Source organism: Camelus bactrianus, chromosome 24 (assembly GCF_048773025.1).
Source record: "Camelus bactrianus isolate YW-2024 breed Bactrian camel chromosome 24, ASM4877302v1, whole genome shotgun sequence".
Taxonomy (NCBI): domain Eukaryota; kingdom Metazoa; phylum Chordata; class Mammalia; order Artiodactyla; family Camelidae; genus Camelus; species Camelus bactrianus.
The window spans coordinates 11,334,985-11,362,273 of record NC_133562.1 but is presented as its reverse complement, the minus strand read 5'-3'; the positions used below and the strand labels follow the sequence as shown (position 1 = coordinate 11,362,273).

Here is a 27,289-nt window from a genome sequence, read left to right as displayed (position 1 = left end):
CGTGTGGTAGGCTAATGACCCCCAAAGGTGCCACATCCTAATCCCCAGAACCTGTGAATATGTCACTTTCTGTGGCAAAAGGGACCTTGCAGATGTAATTAAGTTTAAGGGTCTTGAGATGGGGAGACTATCCTGGGTTATCCAGGGGGGCCCCGTGGGACCACAGGAGTCCTTAGATGTGAGAGAGGAAGGCAGGAGGGTCAGGGTCAGAGAAGATGTGATGGAAGGGGCGGTGTGACTGCCGGCCGCAAGCCAAGGAGTGTGGCAGCCTCTGGAAGCTGGAAAAGACAAGGAAACTGATTCTCCCCTGGAGCCCCCAGAAGGACGGTGGCCCTGCCAGCACCCCGACTTTAGCCCCGTGAGACCCATTTCAGACTTCTGACCTCCAGAACTGTAGGAGAATTTATGTGTGCTGTTTTAAACCACCAAATTTCTGACAACAGCAGTGGGAAGCGAAGACGCTATGTATATCACTTTCCTCCCTGTAGTGAAAATGTCTTCTGAGTTTCAGATATTTAATCGAGAAATAAGCTTTTGAAACATGGCCCATCTGCCTTTTGGAGCCCACCCACATTTACCGTCTTGTTCCGTGTCCCCATTTCCAAGGTCTCAGTGTATACATCTGTAAAGTGAGATCTTGATCTTCCTGCCTAAAGATTTGCCTTTTGAAAGTCTTTAATTTTTTTTTTTAAATAAAAATATTCTAGGATTTCAAAATCATTTAGACACAATAAAGGGTCTGTGGGCATGCTCATTCTCCTTAGCTGGATATGAGCCTAAGCAAGAATGCGGTTGATGCTTTCTTAATTGGAGCAGGTAAGATCGCACGGGAGCAGAGCAGAGGGCCGGTATCTGGTACGTTCTGGAGCTGCTTTGCTGAAAGCAGACATGGATGCATGGATTCACTTCCTTCAGAAGAAGAACTGGGGCCAAACCTGCTGCAGCCCCCAAAACTCTGGCCCATTTCCACCTCGTTCCTTGGGAACAAGAGTCCGAGTCATCTAGAGTTTGTAAAAGCCAAAGAGAAGAAGGTGGACATCATCAGATAAGAGCGGAGGCTTCAGGAAAAAAAGACTTCAAAAGACTGACAGACCAGAAGAGATGAACACAAGGCCAGAAAAATCTAAGAAGAAATGGGATAAACCCTTAAAAAATGTGAAATTTAGGCAGTAAAATTAAATGATCCTGACTGAGGAACGAAAGGAGGCCGAAGTCTGTAAAGAGAGCGGCCATGGGGACTGAGTCTGTCTGCAGAGAGTTCTCTGATGAGTTGGGAAGTGAATCGGGCCCTAGGAAGTGGAGAAAGACGGATGTAGAGGCGCCAGCCAAGAAGACAAACGGCCAGCGTGAGCTTAACCGTGCAGAAAATGGTAACAAAGCAAGTGAGACCTTTTCAATCTCGGGCTGGGGGCTGGCAGCACAGGGGGGCGAGTGAGCGTGGGGAGCTGCTCAGCCGTCCTCCTGCATTCGCTCCCCCAGCACACTGTGCTGGAGACCAGCTGGAACAGCATGGTGAAGGACTTGGAGCCAGGGTAGTCAAGAGAGTAAAAGAACACCTGCAGGTAGTTCAAGGCCAGGCCCGTGAGATGACGTCCCAGGTGCAGGATGACCTTCGGGGGAGCCCTTTTCATCCTTCACTTTCATGACCCCTAGCAGAATCCTTCAGATGACACTGAGCAGGGCCAAGTCTGATAAGGGCCAGTGTTCCCTTAATTTTCTAAGAGCAGATAACGATGGCTGTGAGCAGCGCTGTATAAGGGAGGTGCTGTCAGTCCGTGGTCAGACTTGAGTGGGCTATCACACATGAGGCTTGTGGACTCAGCAGGGGAAAGAAGGTGGGAGAGGATTCAGAGTCGGCGTAGGGGGACTTGTAACCCAAGTCTCGTTACTTTTGGGTAATTGGACAGACTGGTAGATCAGGGCTCAGATGCATAAAGTCTCGCTTCCTGTTGTTACCATTTTCTGCATGGGTTGGGTATTTTCAGACTGAATAATACTAAGACCTGACAGTTGTCTTCCAATGTTTGAAGGGTTAACATGTCAAAGAAAGATTAAGATCACTCTAATCCCAGGGGCTGAATTAAGAACAAATAAATTGAAGTTACAGGGAAATTCAGGTCATTCTAATGAAGACATTTACAACCATCAGAGCTGTGAACAAAGTAAATACTGTGCCTTGTTAAGTAGTAAGCTTCCCATCACTGGAAGCATTCAATCAGAGGCTGAATGGCCACTACTCAGTGATGTTAGAAAGGATTCCTCCATAGGGTCAGGATTGGTCAGGAGGACTGCTGGGAGTACCTTTAAGGTTGAAGACTTGATGGCATATTTTCACCAGAGTCCAGGTTCCTCCTTGTGCTAAAACTTCTGATTAAATCTCACAGGAGAATAAACAGCAGCAGCAGTTCTCTTGCTTGTGTAACTCTCAGTACTGTTTTTAAATCTCCTGGAGCTGTCACCTTGATAAGTAAGTAAGGTACTGAGGTTGGAATCTCACAGGTGGTGGGCTTCAAATACCGCGGGGGGCCCCAGTAGTGGCGACTGGGAGGAGCCTCAGTTCTGCTTAGTTCTCAGCTCTTCAGACCAAACTGTGTCTCCTGTGAGTCCAGAGGCTGAGCAGGTGAAAGGAAGGTGGTCAGAGCAGTGGGCTGCCCTCCTGCGAGGAAGCAAGGCTCCTGTGGCTATTGCAGAAAAGCGTGTGACAGCTCAGTGTTACAGCTCAGTTGTGACAGCAGCCTGGATCTGGGCGAGAGACAAAGCAGCACTCGGAGAGTTGGAAAACTCAGGTTTATTACGTCAGCCGGCCCAGAGGAGTTAATACTCCAAGCTTTGGACCCCATCTGTAGGTTTACACAGACTTTTATAGGCTGCCAATTTACACTTTGTGACATCATATGCAAATAAGGTATAACAAAAGTTGACTAATTAGGAACAAGCTTTATAGAAATGGACCCATCAGGAGTGAGAGAAATAACCAATCAGGAGTGAGCTCCATTCAAATGACGCACTACAAATGGACCAATCAGGAGTTAGCTCAGGGAACCAATAGAATTTTAGGGGTAAGTTCCACTTTCCTAGAAGTTAAGCCGGTTCAGAGGCAAAAAGTGAGATAAAGCCACTGGGCCGTGGAACTGGGTGGTGCTGGCAGGAGAGTAGTGGCCTGGCCTGGGGGTCCTGCTGGTCTTTTAATGGAGCTTCCCACCTCATGGCGATGGAGGCAATAGGAGAGGACAGAGTCAGGCAGCCCTTTCTGCTGATGAGTCTCAGCCTGGCCCAGGCTTCTCAGCGTAGAAGGCAGGTGATCCAGCTAGAGGCCCCCTCCTGCTTTCCGGCCTCTCCACGCTGCCTTCTCTAGAAGGCTCGAATGATGCTGCTGCTGCTGTTGACTTGCAAGAAAAAGAGCAAAGTGCCAAACAAAAGCAGCTCTTCTGCGGTTCCCCGCTCCCCGCGCTCCGTCCCGGGCACGCGGCACGCAGGCCCCGGCTCTCCCGCAGGCCCAGGCACCAGGCAGCGCCCGCCAGCTCCAGCCCCTGGAAGGAAGGCAAAATGCCTGTGTCAGTTGATTAAAATGTTCTCAGTCAACGTGTCTGGACAAGTATCCACGTACCTCACAGCCAGAGATGATTGTGGCCATAGCTACGTTTAGACACAATATTGACCTGCTGATAACATTGTCTAAGTGGCTGCCTCCCCCTTGTCCTCTTCTGTCCTCCCATTCGATGGCTTCTGTGTGTTTTAATACCTGTTTGCTAGATTCCTCCTTTGATTCAGCAGATGTTTTTTTTAAAGACAAGAGGAAGAGAAACCGTGCCCAGAGACAGGGCGGCTGCACTTTCAGAAGGGGGCCCATTTCCCCTCCTGCCCCTCGTCCAGCAGGGGTCAAGGCCTAGTGTTGTTCGCCTCTCTCATTCTGCGGTGCAGGCAGCTGGCTGAGGGCAGGGTGTCTCTCCGTCACATGCCAGTTTAGGTAAAAGCAGGAGGCGGGCCTTCGGGGCGCCCACCCACCAGCTCAGCACCCTGCTGCCACCACCGTGCTGCCCCCCACCCCGCCTCCTTCAAGAGGCTCAGGAGCTGCCCCTGCAGGTGCTCAGCTTTGTCCCCCACCTCTCAGCCCACAGACGTGTTCCATCCAGAGAAGGTCAGGTGGATCCTCCTCACCCACACTATCAGACTTTAAATACCCAAAGGCATTTTCCTACAGAAAGAGAAAGGTCTTCAGTGAATCCTTCCAAATCCTAGTTTTCTCATCTGCAGAATGGGAATAAGAACGGTTCACTGGCAGTTATGAGATTACAGGTCTTAATTCATGGAAGGCACCTAAAGGGTCCCCCCGCCCTTTAATCCCCTCAGCTCCTATTATAATCACTGAACGAATGAATGAACGAATGAATGATGAGCGAGTGGGTGCAGACTGGGTCTGTACAAATGTGTCATACGTGATTTGGTGGCAGAAATAACAGCGGTGAAAAACCCACCTCTTACATGTGGACATCTTCACTGCCTTCCGTTTATATTTTACACTGTGAAATACTTTTTTTCCCCTTCAGGACTACACTTTGTTATATGAAGAGGCAAAATACTTCCAGCTTCAGCCCATGTTGTTGGAGATGGAAAGATGGAAGCAGGACAGAGAAACTAGCCGCTTCTCAAGGCCCTGTGAGTGCCTAGTGGTGCGTGTTGCCCCAGACCTCGGAGAGAGGATCACACTCAGCGGCGACAAGTCCTTGATAGAAGAAGTGTTTCCGGAGATCGGCGACGTCATGTGTAACTCCGTCAACGCGGGCTGGAACCACGACTCGACGCACGTCATCAGGTTTCCACTAAACGGCTACTGTCACCTCAACTCAGTCCAGGTACAGTGTTGTCATACACCGTGTGGCATCAGATGTCGCTCTTAATGCTGTCACTCCCCCTTGCCACCCCAGGGTGCCTTTCCTCCCGGAAGCTGGCGAGCTCTCATGTGTAACACTTCTGTGGGTAAACTAGTCACCCCTTTACAGCACTGTCACCCCACAAACACACACTGAACATCCACTGTGTGCTAGGTGCTGGTGTGAGCAGTGGAGATACAGAAGAGAAGGAAACAGACAGCAGCACTGTTTTCACGGAACTTACATTATGGGAATGGACAGGGAGGCGGGGAGGCTGGTGCAGATAGTAACCAACCTAAGTGTTGGGTCGGTCGCGAGAAGAGGGTGCCTGGGACAGAGCATCTCGGCAGAGGGAGCAGCGAGTTCTGAAGCCCCTGGGGTAGGAGCGTGTGCTTGACATACTGAGGAGCATCAGGAAAGCCAGCATGGCTTGAGCGAAGGTGGAATCGAGCATGCCCAGATCCAAGGCCCACGGTGGCCGGGGACAGAGGGTGGGGTGCCTCGCAGCCGGTGGGAAGCACTCTGGGGTTCTTTGTGTTGATTTCTTTTTGTTTTGGTTCCCGTGCTTCTGTGAGTAAAATGGAGAGCCATTTGAGGATTCTGAGCAGAAGTGTGACATGATGTATCTCATATTTGTAAATGCATCTTCTAGCAACAGGTGGAAACCAGGGGAAGCGAGGGAACTGGCTAGAAAGCTCTGGTCCAAGCAGTAACTGAGACGTGTCCAACTCTGAGTATCTGGAATGTAGAGCTAACCAGGTTTTCTGACAATGGCTGCGGGTTGTAAGACGGAAACCAAGGATGACTAAGATTTTTGATGGAGGACCTGGCTGAAGGGAATCAGTATTTTCTGAGATGGAGAAGTTTATGGGAGAAGGAGAATGAAGGGTGGAATTCAGAGGTTTGGTTTACATCATGTGAGGTGCTGTGTGCCTTAGCTGCTGCTGGGTGAGGTCACCCTCTTAAGGAGCATGTGCTGGCCCTGGGCCCAGGGTTGTACATGTGATGTCTTCTGACGCCGCCCTAACAGGTGAGCGCTGGTCATTCCGGTCTTGCTGATGAGAAAGCAGAAGTACACCTGGGACTTGACTCCAGGTCCACGTGACTCAAAGCGACTTGAAGTTAATGGAGTGAGAGTTTGGGGGGTTTTTTCCTCCCTCTTTTTCATTGGAAAGGACCCATGACTTTATTCAATATTAAGCCAACAAAACCTCTCCCCAAACTCCAAGTCTAGAAGCACCCACTCTAGTCTGCCTTTTGAGGATGGTTTTCACAACTATTTATAATGTTTATAGTTTTTGAACAGACGTCTGAGAGCAGAGCAGCCGGACCAGGTGGGGCCGGAGCCCGAGGCGCGCCCGCGAGAGGTGCACACTCCCAGGGGCCGGCGGCCGGCTGGTCCAGGTCCGCAGGTGCTCCCCGCGCCTTCCCGAGCAGGGCCTCTGCTGTTGAGAAAGGCCTCCAGAGCCCCAGAGGCCTTTCCCCTCCCACCCACGCCCTGCCCCGGCTCTCTCAAGACAGCATTTCATCACTTCTCTAGGGCCCCACCCCTCGGGCCATTGAATAACTATTGTGAATTTATAAGCTTGTCATGTTTCCCTGTCATTCGAGTCTGATCAGATGTGGAAATTTTCATCTGGATTAACGTCGTCATATGACAGCCATACTAGCTTCCTGCTCCGTGGACCAGGGAATAGGGTCCATCCTCTGCAGAGGCTCTGGGATAAGGCACAGGAGCTTGATCCCGCAGAGTGATTTTAATATTCCCCATCACTCACTTTAAGAAACTTTGCTATTAACAAGTTGATATTTAAAAAGTAATGGCCAAGAAGCATAAGCTATCAGTATTACATAGGAATAAGCTTTACCACGTCCAAGGTAACCTTGGATCATATTGAATAATTATCATATGTATATCAGACCCTCAGGGGAGGAAGCTTAGGGATTTCCTTATATTAGCAATTTAGCGACCTAACAACAGTGAAAGACAAATGATAACAGAGTTAAGTTCTTTATTGTTCAGTTCCCCCTGTAATTCGTCTCCATCAAGGCAGGGAATCCTTTCTGGGGCAGTGGCTTGGCTAAATGAACTGGAGTGTTTCTTGCTGACAAGCTACATTCCTGCCTCTACTGGGGAAATCTCCTTAGAGCGAGCTGTTCCTCATCTTTTTATTCACCTGTTACCAGAGCACCTCTTAATTTTGAACTTAGAGATTGTTTTCTTCATCATGTCTTTTTGCTGCCTGGTGTGCATATGCAATGTGAGTTTATGTACAGAAATACAGCACTGCAGGGTAGAGTGTTCATTTTGCTCTCAAAAGGACTTGGATTTTTGGTTATTTGTTTTTTAATTTGCCAGTGCTTGCAGTTTTAATTTTTTAGAAAGCATACTTTCTTGCTTTCCAGTCTCATCTAGCTGGTTTGCAAAATAGCAGATTATATTCCTTATAAAAGTAGGCGACCAAAAAATAAGGAGGGTTCACGGTACATTAACTACATTTTGCAAGTTATTTGGTAACATTTCATTTCATTCCCAAAATAATACAAATTTTAGCCAGGCTTTTTTTTTTTTTTTTTTTAAGTTCTGATTGAGTCATCTTGCCTTTAGAGTGGTGTAGAAATAATTTAATTATATGCAGAATCCTGGCAGGGAACATTTGCATGTCTAATATTTGTTGGATTCCAAAAGAAACAAAATGCTTTAGATCAGTTTTCTGTATTTTTGCATATCTAAGAGTTGCAGGAACTGTTTCCTGCATCCTAGAGTGTCAGACATGTAGTGACAGACCCAGGGATCTTTGTGGCATTCAGTATTTGATTTCAAAAATACAGATGAGATTATGTGGGTTATTTGTATATGAGAAGCGTGTGTAACCACTGCATTTATTCTTACCTCCCTGCATGCACACAAGGCAATAAATCCATTTCAAATGCCACAAACACAAAAAGCTGTAGATAAACCTCAGCTCTCTTTCATAGTCCATTTGTTCTGCGATTGAAATTGCCTCAGTCTTCCAAGCTGAAATATATTAACTCAGCCTCAAGAAACATGAACAGTGGCCGAATCAAGAGTGAATAAGTTTAGGATGAATCACAGGTGGAGGAAATACAGATAATACCACGGTCCTTCCATAGTCTCTGTCAACAAATTGAATGTATCTTAGTGGTAAATGAGCTTTGAAATATGAACCCTCTCTTTCTGCAGAGAAAGTTGATGGCATATTGCAAAACACATAGGATTTGAGGCTAGAGACCTGAGTTGGAAACCCAATTTCATTACTTATTAGGCGTGAGCCTCCGTTTTCTTATCAATCAAATGGGCTAACTCCATCCATTTCGCCACGTCGTTGTCATGAGTAAGTGGACTTGGCGTGGGCAAAGCTAGCTGTAAAGGCACATTTTAGGTATTAGAAACAGTTGCTCCATCTCTCCTGTCTTTTAATCCAGAGTCTCCATTTGAAAGCAGAAACTTGGAGAGGTTTAGGGGTTGGAGCAGATGTACCAGAGCTGTACATGATCTCAAACTTTGGGACAATCTTTGGGCTGTTTGCGTGGCCAAAGGACCTACCTCGCCCCTAACCGGATGGATGTTTGTCTTGGCCCCTTGCAGGTCCTCGAGAGGTTGCAGCAAAGAGGATTTGAAATCGTGGGCTCCTGCGGGGGAGGAGTGGACTCATCTCAGTTCAGCGAATATGTCCTGCGGCGGGAACTGAGGCGGACACCCCGTGGACCCTCTGTCATCCGGATAAAGCAAGAGCCTCTGGACTAAATGGACGTATTTCTTATGCAAAAAAGAAAAAAACATACACAACAAATAACACAGACAAAAAAGGGACATTTATATGCAGTTGGGACAGCAAACCAAGTCCTGGACCTAAAATTGAATAAAAGACACATTTATATCCAATAGAGACCACACCTGTATTCGTATGGGAACAATTGGGAATAGTGATATCCTCAAGGTGTAAAAAATATATAAATATATATATATATGTCAAAAGGTAGGAAATGCAAAAAAAAGAAAAAAAAGAAAAAAGGTGGTAGCTACAGTTGGTGCTGTGATGGCCGTGAAGTGTCCTGGGCCCCCAAGGCCTCTGACCAATAAACAAGCCATGAGCGGTGAGGACGAATCTCCTTACGGTTTCCATTGCCAACAGCCATCCAATGTTTCTTTTTTCCTTTGTCTTTTTTTCCTTTTTTTTTTTTTTTTTTGAAAAAAAACTAAACACCTAGAATTGCGTCTCTTTGCATATGGACATTTCGTGTCTCTCTTTAGACGGGGACCGGGCAGGACTTCAAAAAAAAAAACCTCTCCTGAGCACACTGCATTCGAAAGACGTTAGACATGAAATTTTAAATGTAGTTTGTACAGAAGTCACACTTTTTTGTCCGCCTCCCAGATGTGAATGTTACTTTGTTTTTAAACTGATCAGTTTTGCAAAGGGGCCAGAATTATTACTTGTTAGAGTTGCTCCAGTTTGAGTCTGCTGCTTTCCTACAATTTTTCAAATTTTATAATGTATTAAATACAATAAACTGTTTAAAAAATAAGGGTCTGTGTGAAACACACGTGTTGGCGTGAGGCTGTATTAAAATGAAATTTTTCTATTTTAAAATGTTCTGTGTTGAGCATCAAAAAGAGGCCTAAAAGCTGAGGCCAGTGTTGAGGCCGAAACCCACTAGAGAAGGATGTTGACACCTGTTCTGAATGGTTCCGTTCCCGCTCAGTTAAGTGTAACGCCGTGCTTTGTTGTTCCGCATTGCTTAGAAGATAAACCTTCCTTCTTGTGAACGTTTCATTTACAGGTTTCAGTTATCTTTGCTGCAGAGCAAACCACACCCAAACGTAACCACTTAAAACAACATTTTATCCCGTTTCATGATTCTGTGATGCTCTTGTGTGGACTGGCCTTACCAGCACGTGATGGGGCTGGGACGTCCAAGCTGGCTCCCCCATGGTGCTGCCAGTCCCTACCGGCTCTGGGCCTCTCCGTGTGCCTTGGGCTCCTCCCAGTACGGAAGCCGGGTTCCAAGAGGGAGGAAGGAAGCCACAGTCCTCCGGAAGGCTGGGCCTGGAACTGCTCAGTGCACTTCTGTGGTGATCTGTTAGTTCAGCAGATACAGAGCCACCCATGATGCAAGGAGGGGCGGGGATAAAGTCCAGCTCCTGCTGGGGAGAGTGACAAAGAATTTGTAGCCAACCTGAATCTACCATAACACCTGTCCAAAAAAAAAAAAAAAAATCCAAGAAGTAGGGCACTGATGGCTTTGGAATAAGTAGGGAAAATCTCTCGGAGCCAGAATGATCACTTTCTTGTTAGCCAGAGAGGTAAGAAACCTGTGACTTCAGAACCACTTTGGAATTGAGCCCTCAGCTTTTCCAAGGTGTTAGTGATTCCGGAGGTGCCTCTGTCAGCCCTGCCATCACCTGTCTTCCCTACTTCCTCTTCCTCCTTCCAGACACTCAGAATAAACCTGGCATCATGATAAGATTGACAGGTAAACTATAACGTGTTTCTGCTGCAGAGACGTTCCTGTGGTGACAGACTATTTCCATCCTGAACTTTCTTTCTTTTTTTAAATTAAAAACTCTGTGCATGAGGACACTAGTAATGAAAATATCGGTGGCCTCAGAAACTAAAAGGAAGCTGTTAATGGCTCCTATCACCCCCTGAAAAGAAGAGGCGGCCCAAACACTAGATTACGCTAGTGACGGCCAGCCTGGCTTTCACGTGGCTGTTTCGTTTCCCCTTTTTTTGAGACTGATACACCGCTGTCCTCCACACGGAGGCAGCCAGGGCTGCCTGGGCACCCGTGTCTACTGAAAGGAGAAGGAAACTGCTGTGTGACTTCACGAGTAATCCATTCCCAGTAGGTAAAATTCCCTAAAAGCAGCAATGCAAGGGTCCCACTTGGGGACTTTCTGCTGGTTCTTGTCAGCAGGTGACATTTACCCAGCACTCTCTCCGGGCAGTTGGTACTGTCCCAACCAAACGCTCCACAGAATTATGTGCACTTTATCCATTTCTAAGCTTTTATGCCCATTTGTATGACTACAGCCCAACTGTACATTCTTTCTATGAAAACTCTGATCCATTTCAACAGAGCAAACATACCACATGGAACGTTCACATTTTTAGATCTTACAACGAATAGATTCCCAGATACCAAAGTACTTCAGGAAAGAGCTGGTCAAAGTATAATTGAGTTCATCTTATTTTTTCCCTACTTTTACTTACCCAGTATGTAGGGTGGTTCATACTTCACCAGCTGTCCCAGTAAGGGCCTTTATAGCTGTGTTTATTTTCCCCCAGAGGATCGGATCAAGGCTCATGCTCTGCATTGATAATTGTCTCTTTCGACTCTGATTTAGAAAGATTGTCCCATCTTTCTTTATTTCTTCCTTCCTTCCTTCCCTCCCCACTCCCTCCCTCCCTCCCTTTCTCCATGACCTTGGTTTATTTGAAGTGTGTAAGTCAAGTGTTTGGGAGTTTGTTGCACAATCTGGACTTGTCTGGTGGGTTCCTTATTGGTAAAGTCAGGTTAATTTTTTTTGCAAGAATACTATGCAGGTGATGTTATTTCCCCATTACATCACATCACATCACTGTTTGACTCATAATGGTGATAATTTTATCTCTAGTTTTTGCTTTTATTTTTATTTTTTGCTATTGCATACCTTATCACATGTCCATTATGGTTTTTCTTTGGTGATGGTAATTCTTACCAATTGGTTGAGGTGACAGTCACCAAGTTTCCCCAGTATAAAATTATCCCTTCCCTTTGTAATTAATCACTAATGTATGGGACGGAACTGTGAGACTGTAAATCCCTGCCCCTCAGCACACTTTCACCTCACGGTTTTACCCTTCATCGGTAGTCTTTCCTGAATCAGTCGTCAGCTTGGTGGTTATAAACGTGTACTTTTGAAAAAGCTACTGTTGCCTGAACCATTGGTATTTGAAATAACCCCCATTTTTCTTCTTTTGAGCAAAATACATTTCTTTAGTCTAAGTCACACAAACTATAATCTTTGACCTGTTCTTTACTAAGAAGTATTTTTAGAAAAATAGAATGAAGCAAAGCCAGTTCTAAACTGGTTTCTAAGTATTAGGTGAGTTTCCACGTAGTAATAATATTAGCTGTGCCCTTATGTTCGCTCTGCCCAAGGCGCTCGGCAAAGCCCTTTACCAGCACGTTAACTCCCTGAGCCCTTACGACCACACTAGAGGTTGTGTTATCCCTGCTTCTCAGCTAACGGAACCGTTAGGACATCAAGTAAGTGACGTAACAAAGGCGAATGTTCAGTTACGCCTTCTAAGGGGGACCCAAAACAAAATAATTGGGAAAAAGTAAGGTTTCAGGTTGTAATAGGGTGAGGAAGAAAGTAGATTATTAGTTGGCAGCATTTTCTCCTTAGACTGGAACTGTATTCCTGTATTTAAGTATTTTGAGCATCCCTTACAATACGTCAGGGACTTGGTTTTGGCAATGCTGTGATGTCTGTGACGTGGTCTCTGCCATGGGGTACCAGGGGTGGGTGCATCCGCACACTGAGCCGCAGAATTAGGGCCTGGACACAGCTCACCATGGTACAGGGCACTATGGATGTGTGTCGTATTTACAAACAGAAGATTAGAGAAATGCCAGACGATAAGGGATCACATCTAGTTGGGGAAATTAGAAAAGCATCAGAGGGGAGGTGGCACCTGGCAGAGGGGCAGACTTTCAGAAGGAAGGCGTACAGAGGGAGGGCAGAGGCTCCAAGCTGGGGACACAGAAGGCAAGTTCAGAGAATGGTGTGGGACGCAGTCGGTTAACTGAGAAGTGGGACATGGCAGGAAAGGACAGTGGAACTAGACTGGAGCGGGGGTTGATCTGGAGTGCCAGGTGGGGGTTGGACTCGATGCAGCCGCTTTTGGAGAGTCACAGGAGGTAGGCTCTGAACGTTCACCTACAAAGTCTGCAGACGACTGGTTGGAACGGTGTTGGTGTGAGGGGCAGTGAAGTGACTGCTTCTTCCAGTTCATGCATTTATGACTACGAACCAGGCTAAGAGCCGAGAATCCAAAGATGTATGAGAAAATAAGACATCACCTTGGATGTCAGGGTGACACACTGAGATGTCTACAAGGGCCAGGTGAGTCACAGAAATTAGGAGGCAGTCAAGCAGGAGCATGTGCGCCCTGTTCAAGGGGGCAGCCCCTCCTCCACTCCGGCAGGTTCTCCAGCAGGAAAACCAGAAGCCTGTAACCTCAAACTTCTCATACCTGGCAATCTAGATTTGTGCGTGAATTTTCTAGACGTGAATGTTAGAATGAACTCATTTTTTTTCAAATGCACAGACCAAACAAGACATCTGCAGAGTTTGTAGCTTTGAAATTTACAAAATAAGAAAACAGTCTAGGAAAACTCCATTTGGGTGGAATCATATGTGATGGCACCAGAACCAAGCTGTGGTGTCAGAACATGCCTTTTATGAAATAAGATAATTTAAGGCAAACTTTCGGTCATTATATCACTTGATTATGAAGAATTTACACCCTGGTATATAACTGACAATAGGGACAATGACCATTCCCTGCTTCACTCCCTGCTTACTCTGTGCCAGGCCCTGAGCTCAGGGTTTTACAGTTGTCCTTTCCTTCAATTCTCATAGAAACTCTATGAAGTTGGGATTATTATCCCAATTTACAGATAAGAACATTGGTATGTCACAAAAAATTTGCCGGAGTCCACAACACGTACACACATATTTGATTAATACCTTGGACTCAACTCTCTCTGGTTTTCTAACTCATGCAAAAAATGGTTTTACTCTGTCATTGGCAACTTCAGCCAGCTTCATTATAAAGACACTGGACAAAATTGTCGCTGCAGAAGTGTCGCTGGCCACAGGGTAAGGATTACCAAGCCCGGAGAAGACGTGTCATCTCTGACATTGTAACTGTCAAGCAGCTCTCTTCTCAATAAAGGTTTACATTGGTTACGTCAGGGGTCCCCAGATGTGCCCATTCTTAAGACACCCAGAAGGCACCTGTTAAAGTTATAGGTTCCAGTTCCACCACCTGCCTCTGGACCATATCTCCCCACAGATGCCCTGAATCACAGTCTCCGAGCGAAGAGCCTGGGGGGCTGCATGTTAACAATGCTCTTCTAGGCGGCTCTCCTGTCAGGGAAGGTTGGAAAATGCTGGGTACTATCGCTGTCCTCGTCAGCCCAGGCCAAGAGCAGATGAGAACCCTCTGGGGGGCTTTTGTCACTTGCCTTTTTATAACTTGGTTGATGTTTATTAAACAACAGTGGGCTTCTCCCATTCTTTTGAAGGCCAGATTGAATACTTCAAATGGCGTCAGTGGGAGTGGGGAAGTACTTAACTGAAATTTAATCTGAGGGCCCCCATCCTTTCCTAATTAGGTAGATCCTGTGGAAATAGTCTACCAGCTACAGAACTTTTCACCGCCTCTTAAAGAGCTATCAGAGGCTTGAGCGAACAGAAACCCTACAGCGCAGGAGCTAATTACAGGAGCACCTCCCACCTGTAACCACAGCTTACTCCAGGTGGGCAGGAATCCAGCGTTTCCCATATATTTTCATTTGGGTGAGATTCTTTGAAATGTAAATGGTAATTTTTAGACCTTCAGAATGTGAAGGGGCGTGTAAATCTATAACCCTAACCATTTTAACAGAAAACTCTTTTTCAGGTGCGTTGACATACACGAGATTCAGAGCTCAACGTGCCTGTATTTCACACAACTTCAAGTTCATTCTGTCTCTCTCCCCACCCCTCGGGTCTCTCCTTCCCCTCTCCCTCTCAGTGTGAAACTCAGCGTTTCATCACCCCTCCTCACTCCTCCCAGTCTGTCTATCAGGTCGTGCTTGTCAGAGTAAGGAATAAATAGTACAGGTGTTACATTATACTGTCGGCTAACAGGACTGGAACAGTCAGAGGAACACTTGCTGCGCATGCCATTCAAACTCTGGAACTTGACTCAGAAAGCCTGATCTGGAAACCGAAGACCAAATCCTTGTCACAGAAGCCTCACATCAGTTGGAAAAGCAGCAAGACCTTAAAGCTGCTTAAATCCAGTCTGAGGAGGCTTGAGAGGAGCATTTAAAAATCTGCAACTTGATTGATCTACGTGGTGCAGCCCGTTTTCCTGTCAGTCAGCAGGAATGGGCAGCTGGATTGGCAAGAGGAGATGGGGGGAGGTGGACCGCTTGTGGGCCTTAAAATTTAAGTGCTGCATCCATTATTGCTTTTTATGTGAAATGGTATTGTATTATGTCAAATATTGTTGTCCTATAGTCATAGACTCAAATATGTGGTTTCTTGATATATACAAATACCAGAAAATTCGGAATTCTGTTAAATAGGTTGCATATTTGTCAAAGTAATTCAGTTATAGCTCTTACTTTAAGCAGAGTAGATGTATTTCTACAACCGAACATGGACCGATATAATCTTTTCCCTACTGCCATTATACTTTCAAAATCAGTTATTTCCCACAGCTGCAGAGTTGGGGAACTACATACCCACCCCCAAATCCTTCCTTCCAATAGCTTTCTGCCTCTGTCCCGTCTTCATTAACCACCCTCCATCTCCCTGCCCATTCTTCGGATCTTTTCCTCCAAGCAAAAATAGTCAAGTGATAGATCAAAATACTTCTATACCATCACTAAAAGCTTTTGTGTTAATATTAAGCATACGCAAAGGAAATGGCTTACCTACACCAACAATAGTGACAAAGCAGGTGGTAAACACCGCAAGCATCTCCCAAGCCGTCCTCACACCAGGCCCTCCTCCTCCGTCCTTACTACCACTTCTCAGCACCGCAGTACCAGCTCTGCTTAAGTGTACTATTTCCGTAAGAACTGAATCAGTTTCTCTGCCAGGAATGGGACTGTCATCCCTAAAATGCATCTTCTACATTGTGGCCTCTCACTCCCCGGTTAAAGGCCCAACAGTATTTCCTCGTTGCTTTCAGAGTCATCTCATTTCCTTAGTGTGGCATCCAAGACTCCTAGCTCTAACTCTCGGCCTCATCTGTGGTCGGCCACTCCTGGTCTCCTGCATGAGTGCGGGAGCTTTTAGCTCCCCCATGTGTCATGTCTCCCTGCTTTGGAAGATGCTTATCCCCCTATTTGCTTAATCACCTGCTAGTCATCCTTGAAGATTCCCTTTACCTATTTGCCACCTTCCCATGTGGCTCTCAGCTGGGCAACCCTTCTCTAAGGTCCTGAAACACCATATTTGTACTTTTATTATGGCCCTTACCACATAATATTGAAATATTTATGTACAAGTCTACATCTAATGGCCAAACTTAAGATCTTCAGTGGGAGAAATCTGACTTATTTATATTAATGTCACACCGAGTGGGTGCTAAAGAAATGTTTGTTGATGACAAATGAAGTAACAATGGCGTCTATTACTCCTAAAGCAAGGAAGAGTGTGTGTTTCATGTTACTAACCCTATCACTTGGGGAGTTAATCCTCATAAACACTAGACTAAATGAAAATTCTATGTAAAGTAACCAGCCTACAATAAGGAATCATTTATTAGTAATATTAAATCGCTCAAGCACTATAGGTTTTTAAATGTGTCCTTTGGATTTTGCCCAATTAAAAATCATGGAGGACTTCCACATGTGGCCAGTATGGATAACAGATTTACTCTCCCACCTGAAACAACTGAAAAACTGGACAAAATACATGAAACAATGGTTTTCAAGACATTGGATATCAGGCAACAGAGGACAGTGACGTCTGAGAAGTGGATAACAAGTACGGTGAGTCCCTACAGTTGCCCAGACTAACTGCCAGGCATGTGCAGGGGAGGGAAACCCAGACAGAAGCCAGTGGTCTCCCTGAGTTTCAGAGACAGAACTAGCAGTCCAGGGAAGCCAAGGCATCTAGGGTCCATAGAGTGGAGAGGAGAGAGCTGCATACACAGAGAGAAGACCAAAGAACTGAAGAGGGTCTTCCTGGAGAATTCAGATGAGTACTGATCAGTGCATGTGGCTGAGGAAACTGCCCAAGGCTAGGCGAAGAACAATGTAGAAGGATTATTAAAACTACTGCTCACACAGGGACAGCAACAGTTCCTACTCCCACCAGTTAGAGTGGAAAACCTTGTAGTTAATGGGGCATTGGCTAGAATACTCAGAATGCCTTAGTGGTAGGAAAAAACTAGTCCTACACTAAATAAAGCTCTGATCTCACCTAACGGAGCTTAAAAGCAAATCCCAAAGGGATCAAACTATTTCCATGTAACTCAACCTCATGCTAAAACAAAGTTCAAGAATATTTATAGGAATACAGATATCCAGCACCCAACAAGGTAAAATTCACAATATCCGGCATCTAATAAAAAATTACCAAGCATGCAAAGAAGCAGGAAAATTTAACCTATAGGAAGAAAAAAATCAACCTATCCAAACCAAACTGGAGATGACAAAGATGATAGAATTAGTTGACAAAGACATTAAAACAGCTGTTAAACTATATTCTAAGGCACTAAAGTGAAGACTGAACATGTTAACTGGTGACATAGGAAATATAAAAGAGAACAAAGTCAAATTTCTAGAAATAAACATTATAATGCCTAAAAAGTAAACCTGATAGAGTTAATAGCAGATTACACATTAGAGAAGAAAAAATTAGTGAACTTCAAGGTATAGCAATAGAAACTATCTAAATAAAGCACAGATTTTTTTTTTTTAAAAAAGGCTGAAACAAAATGAACAGATCATTGCTGAGCTGTGGGACAACCTCAAGTAGCCTAAAATACATGTAATTGGAGTCTCTTTCAAGAGTGTGGGGAGAGAAACAGAAAAATATTTGAAGAAACAATGGTTGAATATCTTCCAGATTTGAAGGTGACTATCAACCCACAGATCCAAGGAGTTCAGTGAACTCTGAGGAAAAGAAACACGAAGACAAACATACCAAGTCACTTCATAGGCAAATTGCTTAAATATCGTGATAAAAAACCTTAAAAGCGGCCATGAGGAAGGAGCTAAGATACATTATAAACAGAAGAAGAAAGATAAGGATGCTAGCAAAATTCTTGTCAGAAACAATGGAAGCCAGAAGACACTGGAGTAACAACTTTAAAGTCCTGAAAGACAAAAGCTGTCTACCTAAATTTCTATACCCAGTAAAAATATCTTTCAAAAACAATGGCCAAATGAAGATTTTTCCCAGACATACAAAGGTTAAAAGAATTCATCACCAGCAGACCTCTCTACCAAAAAAAAATGTTGAAGGAAGTCCTTCAGGCAGAAGGGAAGTGATACCTGCATCTATATGAAGACGGAGGAGCACCAGATATGGTAACGACTCAGGTAAACATAAAAGGCTGTATTTTTTACTGTTTAGTTTTAAAAGATAACTGTTTAAAGCAGAAATAATGCACTGCACTGTGAATCTTTAGCATATGTAGAAGTAAAATGTATGATAATAGCACAAAGAAGAGAGAAATAGAGGTCTACGGTTCTCACATCACTGGACTATCTGTCAGGTGATATATGTCACTCACAGGCAGACCGTGATATGTGAAAGATGATACAATGACACTAAAACTGCCACTGAATCAATGCAACAAACAGTTATAACCGATAAGCCAAGGGGGATAAAACAAATTCATTAAAAATATTCATTTTATCAAAGAAAAAAGAAGAAAAAAGAAGAAAAGCAAACAAAGTTTGATGGAATAAATAAAAACAGAGCCTCCAAATAGAATTAAGCCATATCAATAATCACATTTTATGTAAATGGCCTAACACCTCAATTAAGAGACAAAGGTTGTTGGAGCAAATGAAAATATAACACCCAAATATATGCTGCCTATTGGAAAACCACTTTCAATACAAAAAAAAAAGGTTAAAAGTAAAAGGATGGAGTAAAAACACCATACTAACACCAGTCAAAAGAAAGTAGAGGTACTATATTAATATCAGGCAAACTAGATTTCAGAGCAGAGAATATTACTAGGGATAAAAAAAAAGTCATTTCTTAATTATAAAGAGGTCAAGAAGACACACTTCTAGCCTTTTGAGGGGGCACATAATGACAGTATTTATAATAGAATAGAATAGAATAGGAACAAAAACTGATGTAATTGCTAAGACATACAGGCAAATGATAATTATTGAAGAGATTTCAACACAGATCTTTTAAGAATTGATACAGAAAGCAGACAGAAAATTAGTAATGATGGAGTCAGCTTGAACAACCCTAACAGATAAGACAGAAATGAGTTAAGTCACACAAAGAATGTTCTCTAACCACAATGGGATTAAATTAGAAATAAATAACAGAAAGTCCTCTAGAAAATCCCCAACTATTTGAAAGCTAAATAATACATTTCTAAACAACTCATAGGTCAAAGAAGAAATCAGAACGGCAGTTAGAAGGTATTTTGAATGGTACAAATAGACTTATTTGTAAAACAGAAAGACACTCACATAGAAAACAAGTTTATGGTTACCAAAGGGGAAAGGTGGGGGGAGGGATAAATTAGGAGTTTGAGATTAGCAGATACAAAATACTATATATAAAACAGATAAACAACAAGGTCCTAATATATAGCACATGGAACTACATTCAATATCTTGTAACAACCTATAATGAAAAAGAATATGTATGTGTGTATGACTGTGTATAACTGAATCACTATGCTGTATACCAGAAACTAACCCAACACTGTAAATCAGCTAAACTTCAATTAAAAGAAAAAAGAAAGTATTTTAAACTAAATGAAAATGAAAATACAACATACCAAAATGTGTGGGATTCTGCTAACGCACTACTTGGGGAAAATTTTAACACTAAACGTCTATATGAGAGAAGAAGAAGGGTTTCCAATAAATGACCCCAGCTTCCACCTTAAGAAAATGAAGAGCGAATGAAATCCAAAGCAAACAGAAGAGCAAAAATAATAAAGGCCAGAATAAAAATCAATAAAAAAAAAGAAGAAATAGAGACAAACAATGAAATCAAAAGCTTGTTCTTCAAGAAAATCAGTAACATTGACACACCTCGCTAGACTGATCAGGGGGAAGAAGTGAGAGGACACGAATAGTCGATATCAGGGATGGGCCAAACAGCACTCAGTGGAGGAGCCCAGCTTCCAGCCATGTCTGGCCACCTGTCACGCCCGGGTCCCATGGACTCTCCAGGGTTCCAAGAGGCACACCAGATTGACAAACTGGTTGCACAAGGCTTGTGTAAAATTTTCCTGGGCCCATAAAAGTACCTCTAACAAGTTTAATATCCTCCAAATGACACATTTGCAACCCAAACACTTCCCAGGCACACTTCTATGTAAAAAATATATTTTGTTTCTCTCTAAATGAATTGTAATTTTTTTAATTACTTTTTTGCTTGGCAAATTATCTGACTTTCAAAATTAAGATAATTAAAAAAAATAGATTCTTAAACTCTATACTTCATTCAAACTAAGAGTAGTAGACAAAAAAAATCACAAAAATAATCATGGCTTGTATTTCAAAGATGCTTTATGTGCAAGACCATGCTGGAATCTGGCTTTATTAGTTTCAGGGAGGGCTGCCTCCCCTTCTTACAAGCATCGGGGAGTAACTATAGGGTTAATCAGAGCGATGGACTAGGGGTGGAGAAAAGAAACTTTAACAGTCTGATCTTTCCCTCTGCCTCTCCAGTCTGAATGCGCTGATAAATGAGTTCATCTACCACACAAAATAGCCTTTGTTTTCTTCTGTGGCTTATTGGCTTTACACAGCTAAGAAAAGAAAAGAGGTAACATGGTTTGCCTCAACTTGCCTACTTACCCCTGGAGCTTTTCATTTTTAGACTTACAATAGAGTAAAAAATATTTCTTGAAACTCGCCTTTATTTCAGTGTTAACCACCTTTGCCTCCGCTTTCATTTGAAAATATTCAAACCTACAGAAAAGTCCAAACACCCGGACAAATACAACCCTACACCCTTCACTTAGATTCACCAGCTGTTAACATTTCGCCACACCTGCTCTTCCCGTTTTTCACACTGCGTGTATGGTTTTTGATGAACCACTTAAAGATAAACTGCAACCATCCTGACAATCTACACTGAAGTACAGCAGCACGAAGTCTCCTAAGAGAAAGAACACACTCCTACATAATGCTCAAGGAATTTAACACTGATGCGATAATGTCTCATACCCACACACCCACGTACACAGAGGGTCAGTATTCAGATTTCCCCATTCGTCCCAATCATTTCCTTTAGAATCGTTGTCTGGTTTGCAGTTCTGGAAACAGTCAAGGCTCACATGTCACTATTTAGCTGTTCCCCCTGCTGAGCACTTTCTAACCCACACTAAATGTGTCTGATTTGCCGCTCCCACCAATTAGGAAGTCTCAGATAAACGAAAGCTTGATTCTGCAATTAATTCAGAAGGAATAATGCTTGAAGTGAAGCCCTGACAGCAGACACATGGCTCCAGAAGGCAGAAGCAGCTATTTCACTAAATCATCCTTTTGAATAAATGACATAATTCATTAAAAAAAAAAATGGTGCAAGGCAGGAAGTCAGGGAGAGCACTTCCAGCCCTCACAGCGAACATTCCGCTCGCAGCCGTGCTGGTGTGTGCCGGGTGGCTGCCGGGGGATGTGAGAGCATCAGCTGCTTGCAGCCTCCTACCACCTGCACGCTGACGGACACAGTTTGCCACAGAATCTGACGTCCAGCACGGGGCAGCTTCACGATCACAGACGCTCAGACCTGGGGCTTGGAAGGACTCACCTCCATGGCACACCTGCCATGCTCCTCCAGCTTCTCCTTCAACACCTTGATCATAGGAAGCTCGGGGAGGTCCATCAGACAGGGAACCAGGACACCAGGGCTCCAGCCTCAGGTCTGCCACTCGTGAGCTGTGTGACCTTGGGCAGGTCATTTAAATGCTCTTTCTTTAGCTGTGCAGTTTCTTTGACTGTAACAAGAGCATGTCGCCATCTGTCTCAACTCTATCAAAGGCTATGTGGGGAACAAATGAAGAGAATGTGAAACAGCGAAACCCTGCACAAGGGTAAGTGGCCGCCGTTATGGGGAGCTCAGCGCGGTCCGATGCAAGGTGCCCTTGTTAGCTGGATCACCTTCACCTTGGTCCGCTGGCCCCTGCTGTTTGAAGAAAGGCATTGGCTCTACCCTTTCCAACTTTCCTCACCAGGTCAGGCAGCCCCATTTCCACGTGAACGCTATGCCCAGCTTAGTGCGGCCCAAGAAACAGACACCGCCCTGAGCTCGCCTTCCATCAGGCCAGGTATCCCATGTCTCTTAAGAAGCTGATCGTTTGCAACCAGATGAAGAACTGACCATTAGTCCCAGTGGAATTTCAGAGTTGGTGTCTGTCCTTCATTCCTGCCTCTCCGGCACCTTGGGAATCTTGCATCCTGTCCTCCAGGAAGCTGTTCACTCTCCATCCAGCTGTTTCTGTGTGAGCATGGCCTGTCTGTCTTCCTCCAAGCTACGGGTGTACTTGTCCAACTGAAGCACGCCATCCAAGTTCTCTCTCCGGGATGACGCAAGTCCCTGACTCGTGGGTCAACGGCTACGACCTCACAGGCCTGTGAGGCATTTGGATATCGGTTTAGACATCCTCTCACCTGAGAACAGTTCCCTACCTGCCCCCCACCCAATTCTCTGTGCACTGACCACATATACACACACCCTCTCTGCAACTATCCTCCCTTCCCACCAAAGGTGGAGCAGCTCAGTCTAGCCAGGACCCTCCCTCATTCATCAGTCCAGGGTCCCCTTTCCTGAGAAGATATTAGTGGGTCCGATAGACTCTGGTCTCGATCAGTCTGGGCTCTTGATAAGAGAAACTATCAACCTGGGCTGTGCGGGTCGCCAAGTTCACATTTGAGAGTAAATTCAGAGGCAAATGTACAGCAGCAGCAGCAATGACAGCAACTGATTCCCCGGTTCCGGTTCCCTCCTGGCGCCTGGTGTATTGCTGCCATCCCTTCTGTGAGACTGAGCTGTATCCTCATAAAATGCTCTATTATCCCATGTTCAGGTAAGCTGGTTAAATTGCCTTGTGTTATTTGCAATTAAGAAATCCTACCTAATACATAATTGAGAAAAGGTGCCATTAACAGTTTATTTTCGGATCCTTTTTGATAGTGGGAATGCTTACTGATTTTGGATCCCCCATCGCCCCCCACTTTCTCTAGGAAATCTCACTAGTTAACACATCTCCCAGTCCTTTCCTTATCTGGAATTGTATTTCATCTAAGCCAAGAGACTTAAATTCATGCCAGCCCACACTCTGCACCAATCCTGAGGTCCAAGTCCTCCCTTACTGGGTTTGTTTTATTCCTTCCTATTTGAAGTCCATTCTCTGAGATCGGAAAGGTAGAAACAAAAGAGCAGTGAGGTGGATCCGCCTTCTCGGCCACGAGCAATGCTGCCCTGACACCTTCAGCAGCAGATCTCTCCCTCCTTCCTGCCCTAAGGAGCCCCATGTGGTGGATACCAGTGTGGGCTCAGATCCCTGCCCGCAGCTCACTGGTTCTGTGACCTTGGGGAAGTTAGGCAACCTCTCTGTGCCTCAGAGTCCTCATCTAAAACATGGAGGCAACAGCACTAGCTACCGCAAGATCTTGTGAGGATCTGCATGAATGAACTGCCTGTCCCTTCAGGTAGAGAACAGGGCTCAAGGAATGTTCACTGTTACTTTGCCTCCTCCTATTCTGACTAAAGCTAAGAGAGCCCCCTTTTGTGTGGGTGCTCAAAGTTCCCATATGCTTCACTTTCAGCCTCCTCGTCACTTTTCACCTATCTTACTTTTCCTTAAGATTTTCTTGTATTCCTATGAACAAGAAAATAAAACTAAGGTCAACTCCTAGCGAAAGGCCCTAGCGCAGTGGGAAGAAAAATTCACGCCGGGAGTGCCCACGGACCCTCCAGGTGAGTGCCTGACGCCACATTTGTCTTTCCAGAAGGCTTTTCTCCCCCAGCCGTCACCCTCAGCAGGACACCTGGCTGCGGACTCCCCCAGGCTGTGAGGCCCCCAGGCCACAAAAGTTAGGCCAGAAGGCAGCTGAAGAAATGAACGTTACCTCCCAGCAACCAGGAAAACCACTTCAGTGGGGCTTTCAGGCTGGACATTCTTTACGGTGAAGTAGGGGGGTTATCATAGGCCCAAACCAAACAGCCTCGCAGGCGGCAGAGCTGAGAAGGCTCCCTTGGGAGGCTCTGAGTTCTCCTTCCAGCTGCCCCTCCTCAATCTCTCCTTAATTTTCTGCTGCTGAAATGAAAGAAAGAAGTTAAATAAAATTTACCAAAACAGACTCGGAGAACCTAACTAAAGCAACACTTGCAAACTCAGAATGCTGGGTTTGTACTGTCAGCACTGCCCATGGCATCATCTGACAAGCAGCGCTTGGAATAAGAAAAGGGAAGGACGAGGGAGGTTCATTCTTTTCCTCGTTGGCTGAGCATTAAGGTGCGGCTGGTGTGCCAGGCACTGTGCTGGGACCAGGGACATGGGCAGGAGATGCAGCCCGCAAGAGGCAGGTGGCCTGATCAGATGTGAGCAGAGCTGCTAGATGCCCTGACGAGGCTGTGTGCAGACTGCCGGGGAACATGGAGGAGGGGACAAGTCATTTATCCCAGGGGAGCCAGAGAGGGCTTCCCTGAGCTGCAGGCAAGTGCAAAATCTTGTAGCATGACCCCGCCAGGAAGACAAGGGAGGGGGAGTAGGAAGCAGAGGGTGTTTCAGGCAGAGACAGCAGCCCTGGCAAAGCAGAGAGAGAGGCCAGAAAGCACAGAGGCTTGAACTAGCAGGAGGCCAGTGTGCTAAGAATAGCACGTTCCCTGTGGGGCGGAGCCGGAGCAGGGCAGGGAAGAGAGCTTCCAGGACCCCCTGGGGAAGTTAGGCAGGGAGCTCTTTTGACTGCAGATATCCAGGCCCCACCCCCTGACTCACACTCCCTGGGGTGGGGCCCCAGGAACCTACCTCCGGGGACCCTGGGCCAGGAGCCCTGTGTGGGAACCAGCCACAGGCAACAAGGGATCAGTGACATTTTAAAGCCCAAGAGTGATGCAATTAGATCTGTTTTTTTAAGAAATACTATTTTTTGGTGGCAGAGTGGAGAGGGAAGTGGAGGCGAGACTGAGAAATAAATCAGGAGACTATTCCAGCTGTCTCACGGAGTCAGGGTACCTGAAAGCAACTGGAGGGTAGAAGAGGGGTGAATTATGAGAGATTTCAAGGTAGAAACGACAGAGCTTGATGACCAATTAGATGTGGGTGGTGAAGGAGAGAAAAGATTCAAGAGTGATTCCAAAGTTTGGACCCCAGGCTCCCAGATGGTGGGGGACCCTTAGGAGAGAGATGGCTGGAGGCCAGGAAGAAGCTTGCATTTGTAGGGCAGGTAAGGAGGACTCTCAGCAGGGTTCGGTTTTGAGCATGTGGCAGGAGAGGTGCGTGTGGGCAACCAGATGTCCAGACTTAGGGGCAGGAAGAATGGACACAAGAAATTGTCCACGAAGCCCAGGGATGGCATGGGGGTGGGAGGGGCAGTGGCTCTTGCCTGGAAAGGCCACCAACTCTTAGAGGTAGTTGGAGATCCAGAAGGAACAGCCAAGAGGGTGAAGAAAAGCCAGTGTAAAGTGGGGCGGGAAATTGTGGTGAAGGGAGAGTTTCAGAGACAGAACGAGCATGTCCAGGGGCAGAGCAAGGTCCAGTGGGCTTGGCGACGGCAAGGCCACTGCTGACCCCTGAGAAGCAACTGTGAAGTGCTCGGATCCCGATCCAGATCACAGCAGGCTGAGAAGGGAGTCAGAGGCAAGGAAGACAGCGATTGGAGACAATTCTTTTTAGGAACTTGTGGAGGTCAGTCTTTAAGGCAATCTCTGGCTGTGACTCCCTTTGTCTGGCAAAGCAATAAAGCTGTTCTTTTCTCTCCTCCCTGCAAAAAAAAAAAAAAAAAAAAAAAAAAAAAAAAAAAAAGAACTTGTGAAGGAGAAGAGAGCCAGGGCAGCAGCCAGAAGGAAATGGCAGAGTGAAATATGTAGATCCTTTTTTATCTTTTTACTTCATGACAATGGCATGCCTTAACACGAGCCATTTGCTGTAGTTATTGTCTTCTACCAAGACAATAGACCAAGAATGATTAGAAGTATTTTCTACCCCAGCGATTCCTACCAATGCATTTGTAGAGGGAGGGTACAGGCTCAGCACGTTAGGGTGAGACTATTTTTTTCAGTTGGAATATTTGAGAACCATATCTATTCATATCATCTCATATCCTTGCAGCAAAAAAAAAAAAAAAAAAAAAATTAATGCCAGGGTGACAAGTGAGCTTACATGATATTTATGAGAATGGGTGTGAGTGATAAGAATGAGGCTCAAAATCCACGCTCCTTGTGTAATTCTTGCATCACAGATGTGCTGCTATGAATCGAGTGTGACCCATTTAATCCTCACAACCATTCAGTAATAATATACATAATAGCAAACATGTACACAGTGTTTATTACATTCCAGGCAATATCCTAAGTGTTTCAACATATAAACCTAAAAATTATAATTTGGGTATATATTCATATGGATATGTGAAATATCTTTTTCCTGGTTTTTACTGTTTCAGTAATATGAATAGAAAGAGGAAATGCTGACCCCACAGAGAGAGAACCCCAACCAAAGAAATTCGAAACATATAGTAAATACTATTTTCTCCTTTTCTCTTCATTTTGGATGCTGGCACTAAACTTCCAAGTGTCATGATTTTAAAATAAATTTTATGCCCTTCCTATTTATTTCAAGGATGAAAGGAAGATAACATTTTTTTGCTTTCTTATGTGACTTCCTTTGAAAATGTTCAGTATGAAGTTCCTCAAAACTAAAATTTTTACCCTTGAAAGGAATAAAAAAAAAATACCCAAAACAATCTTATGAAAAAGATACTATTACCCAAAACAATACCTGAAAAAAACTTAAAAAAAGTGTTATGATCCCACTTTACAGACAAGGAAACTGTGGCTCAGAAAGCCTAAATAACCCGCTCAGGGTCACATGCTCTGTAAGTCAGGGTGAACTTGCAAAAAATTATTTTATTATGTTTAGAAATTAAGGGGAAACAGCCAAATGTAAAAGAAGTTAAAAACACGAAAAGGTCAAAACTGGAACCAATCCAAATGTCTACCAGTGAAAGAACTGGTAAACAAACTGTGATTTAGTCAAACAAAAAAACAGCCTCATTAAAAAGGATGAACTCCAGGGACATGCAACAGCACAAATTAATCCCAAAAAAGTTATGTTGAATTAGAAAAATGAGCAACCGAAGGAACAGGTGCTGTCTGGCTTGTGAAGTTCCAGAACTGGCAACGCTGGCTCCCAGGGACGGGGGTTAGAGTAGTGGGCACCACTAGGCTGGGGGCA

The 27,289-nt window shown here is 44.8% G+C and overlaps 1 protein-coding gene and 1 long non-coding RNA gene across 7 annotated transcripts in view; one reads left to right on the top strand and one right to left on the bottom strand.

Moving 5' to 3' along the window:
- The window catches only part of KCTD1 (potassium channel tetramerization domain containing 1), a 158,202-nt gene extending 148,780 nt beyond the window's left edge, over nucleotides 1-9,422 (top strand). For 5 of the 6 annotated variants that reach the window (XM_045505922.2, XM_074352190.1, XM_074352188.1 and 2 more), the window contains 2 exons: nucleotides 4,548-4,853; nucleotides 8,482-9,422. In XM_045505922.2, the coding sequence (XP_045361878.2) occupies nucleotides 4,548-4,853; nucleotides 8,482-8,640 (465 nt within the window). In that variant the 3' untranslated portion in view covers nucleotides 8,641-9,422. Of the gene's footprint in view, nucleotides 1-4,547; nucleotides 4,854-8,481 lie in introns of those variants that run through there. The other variant, XM_074352187.1, reaches the window with a different exon arrangement.
- Nucleotides 9,423-9,552: 130 nt separating this feature from the next.
- On the bottom strand, nucleotides 9,553-26,768 carry LOC123612557 (uncharacterized). The gene is made up of 3 exons (XR_006719826.2): nucleotides 23,964-26,768; nucleotides 21,643-22,463; nucleotides 9,553-10,038 (listed from the first exon to the last, which is right to left on the bottom strand). It is a non-coding gene; the product is annotated as an uncharacterized LOC123612557 (long non-coding RNA).
- Nucleotides 26,769-27,289: the final 521 nt, after the last annotated feature.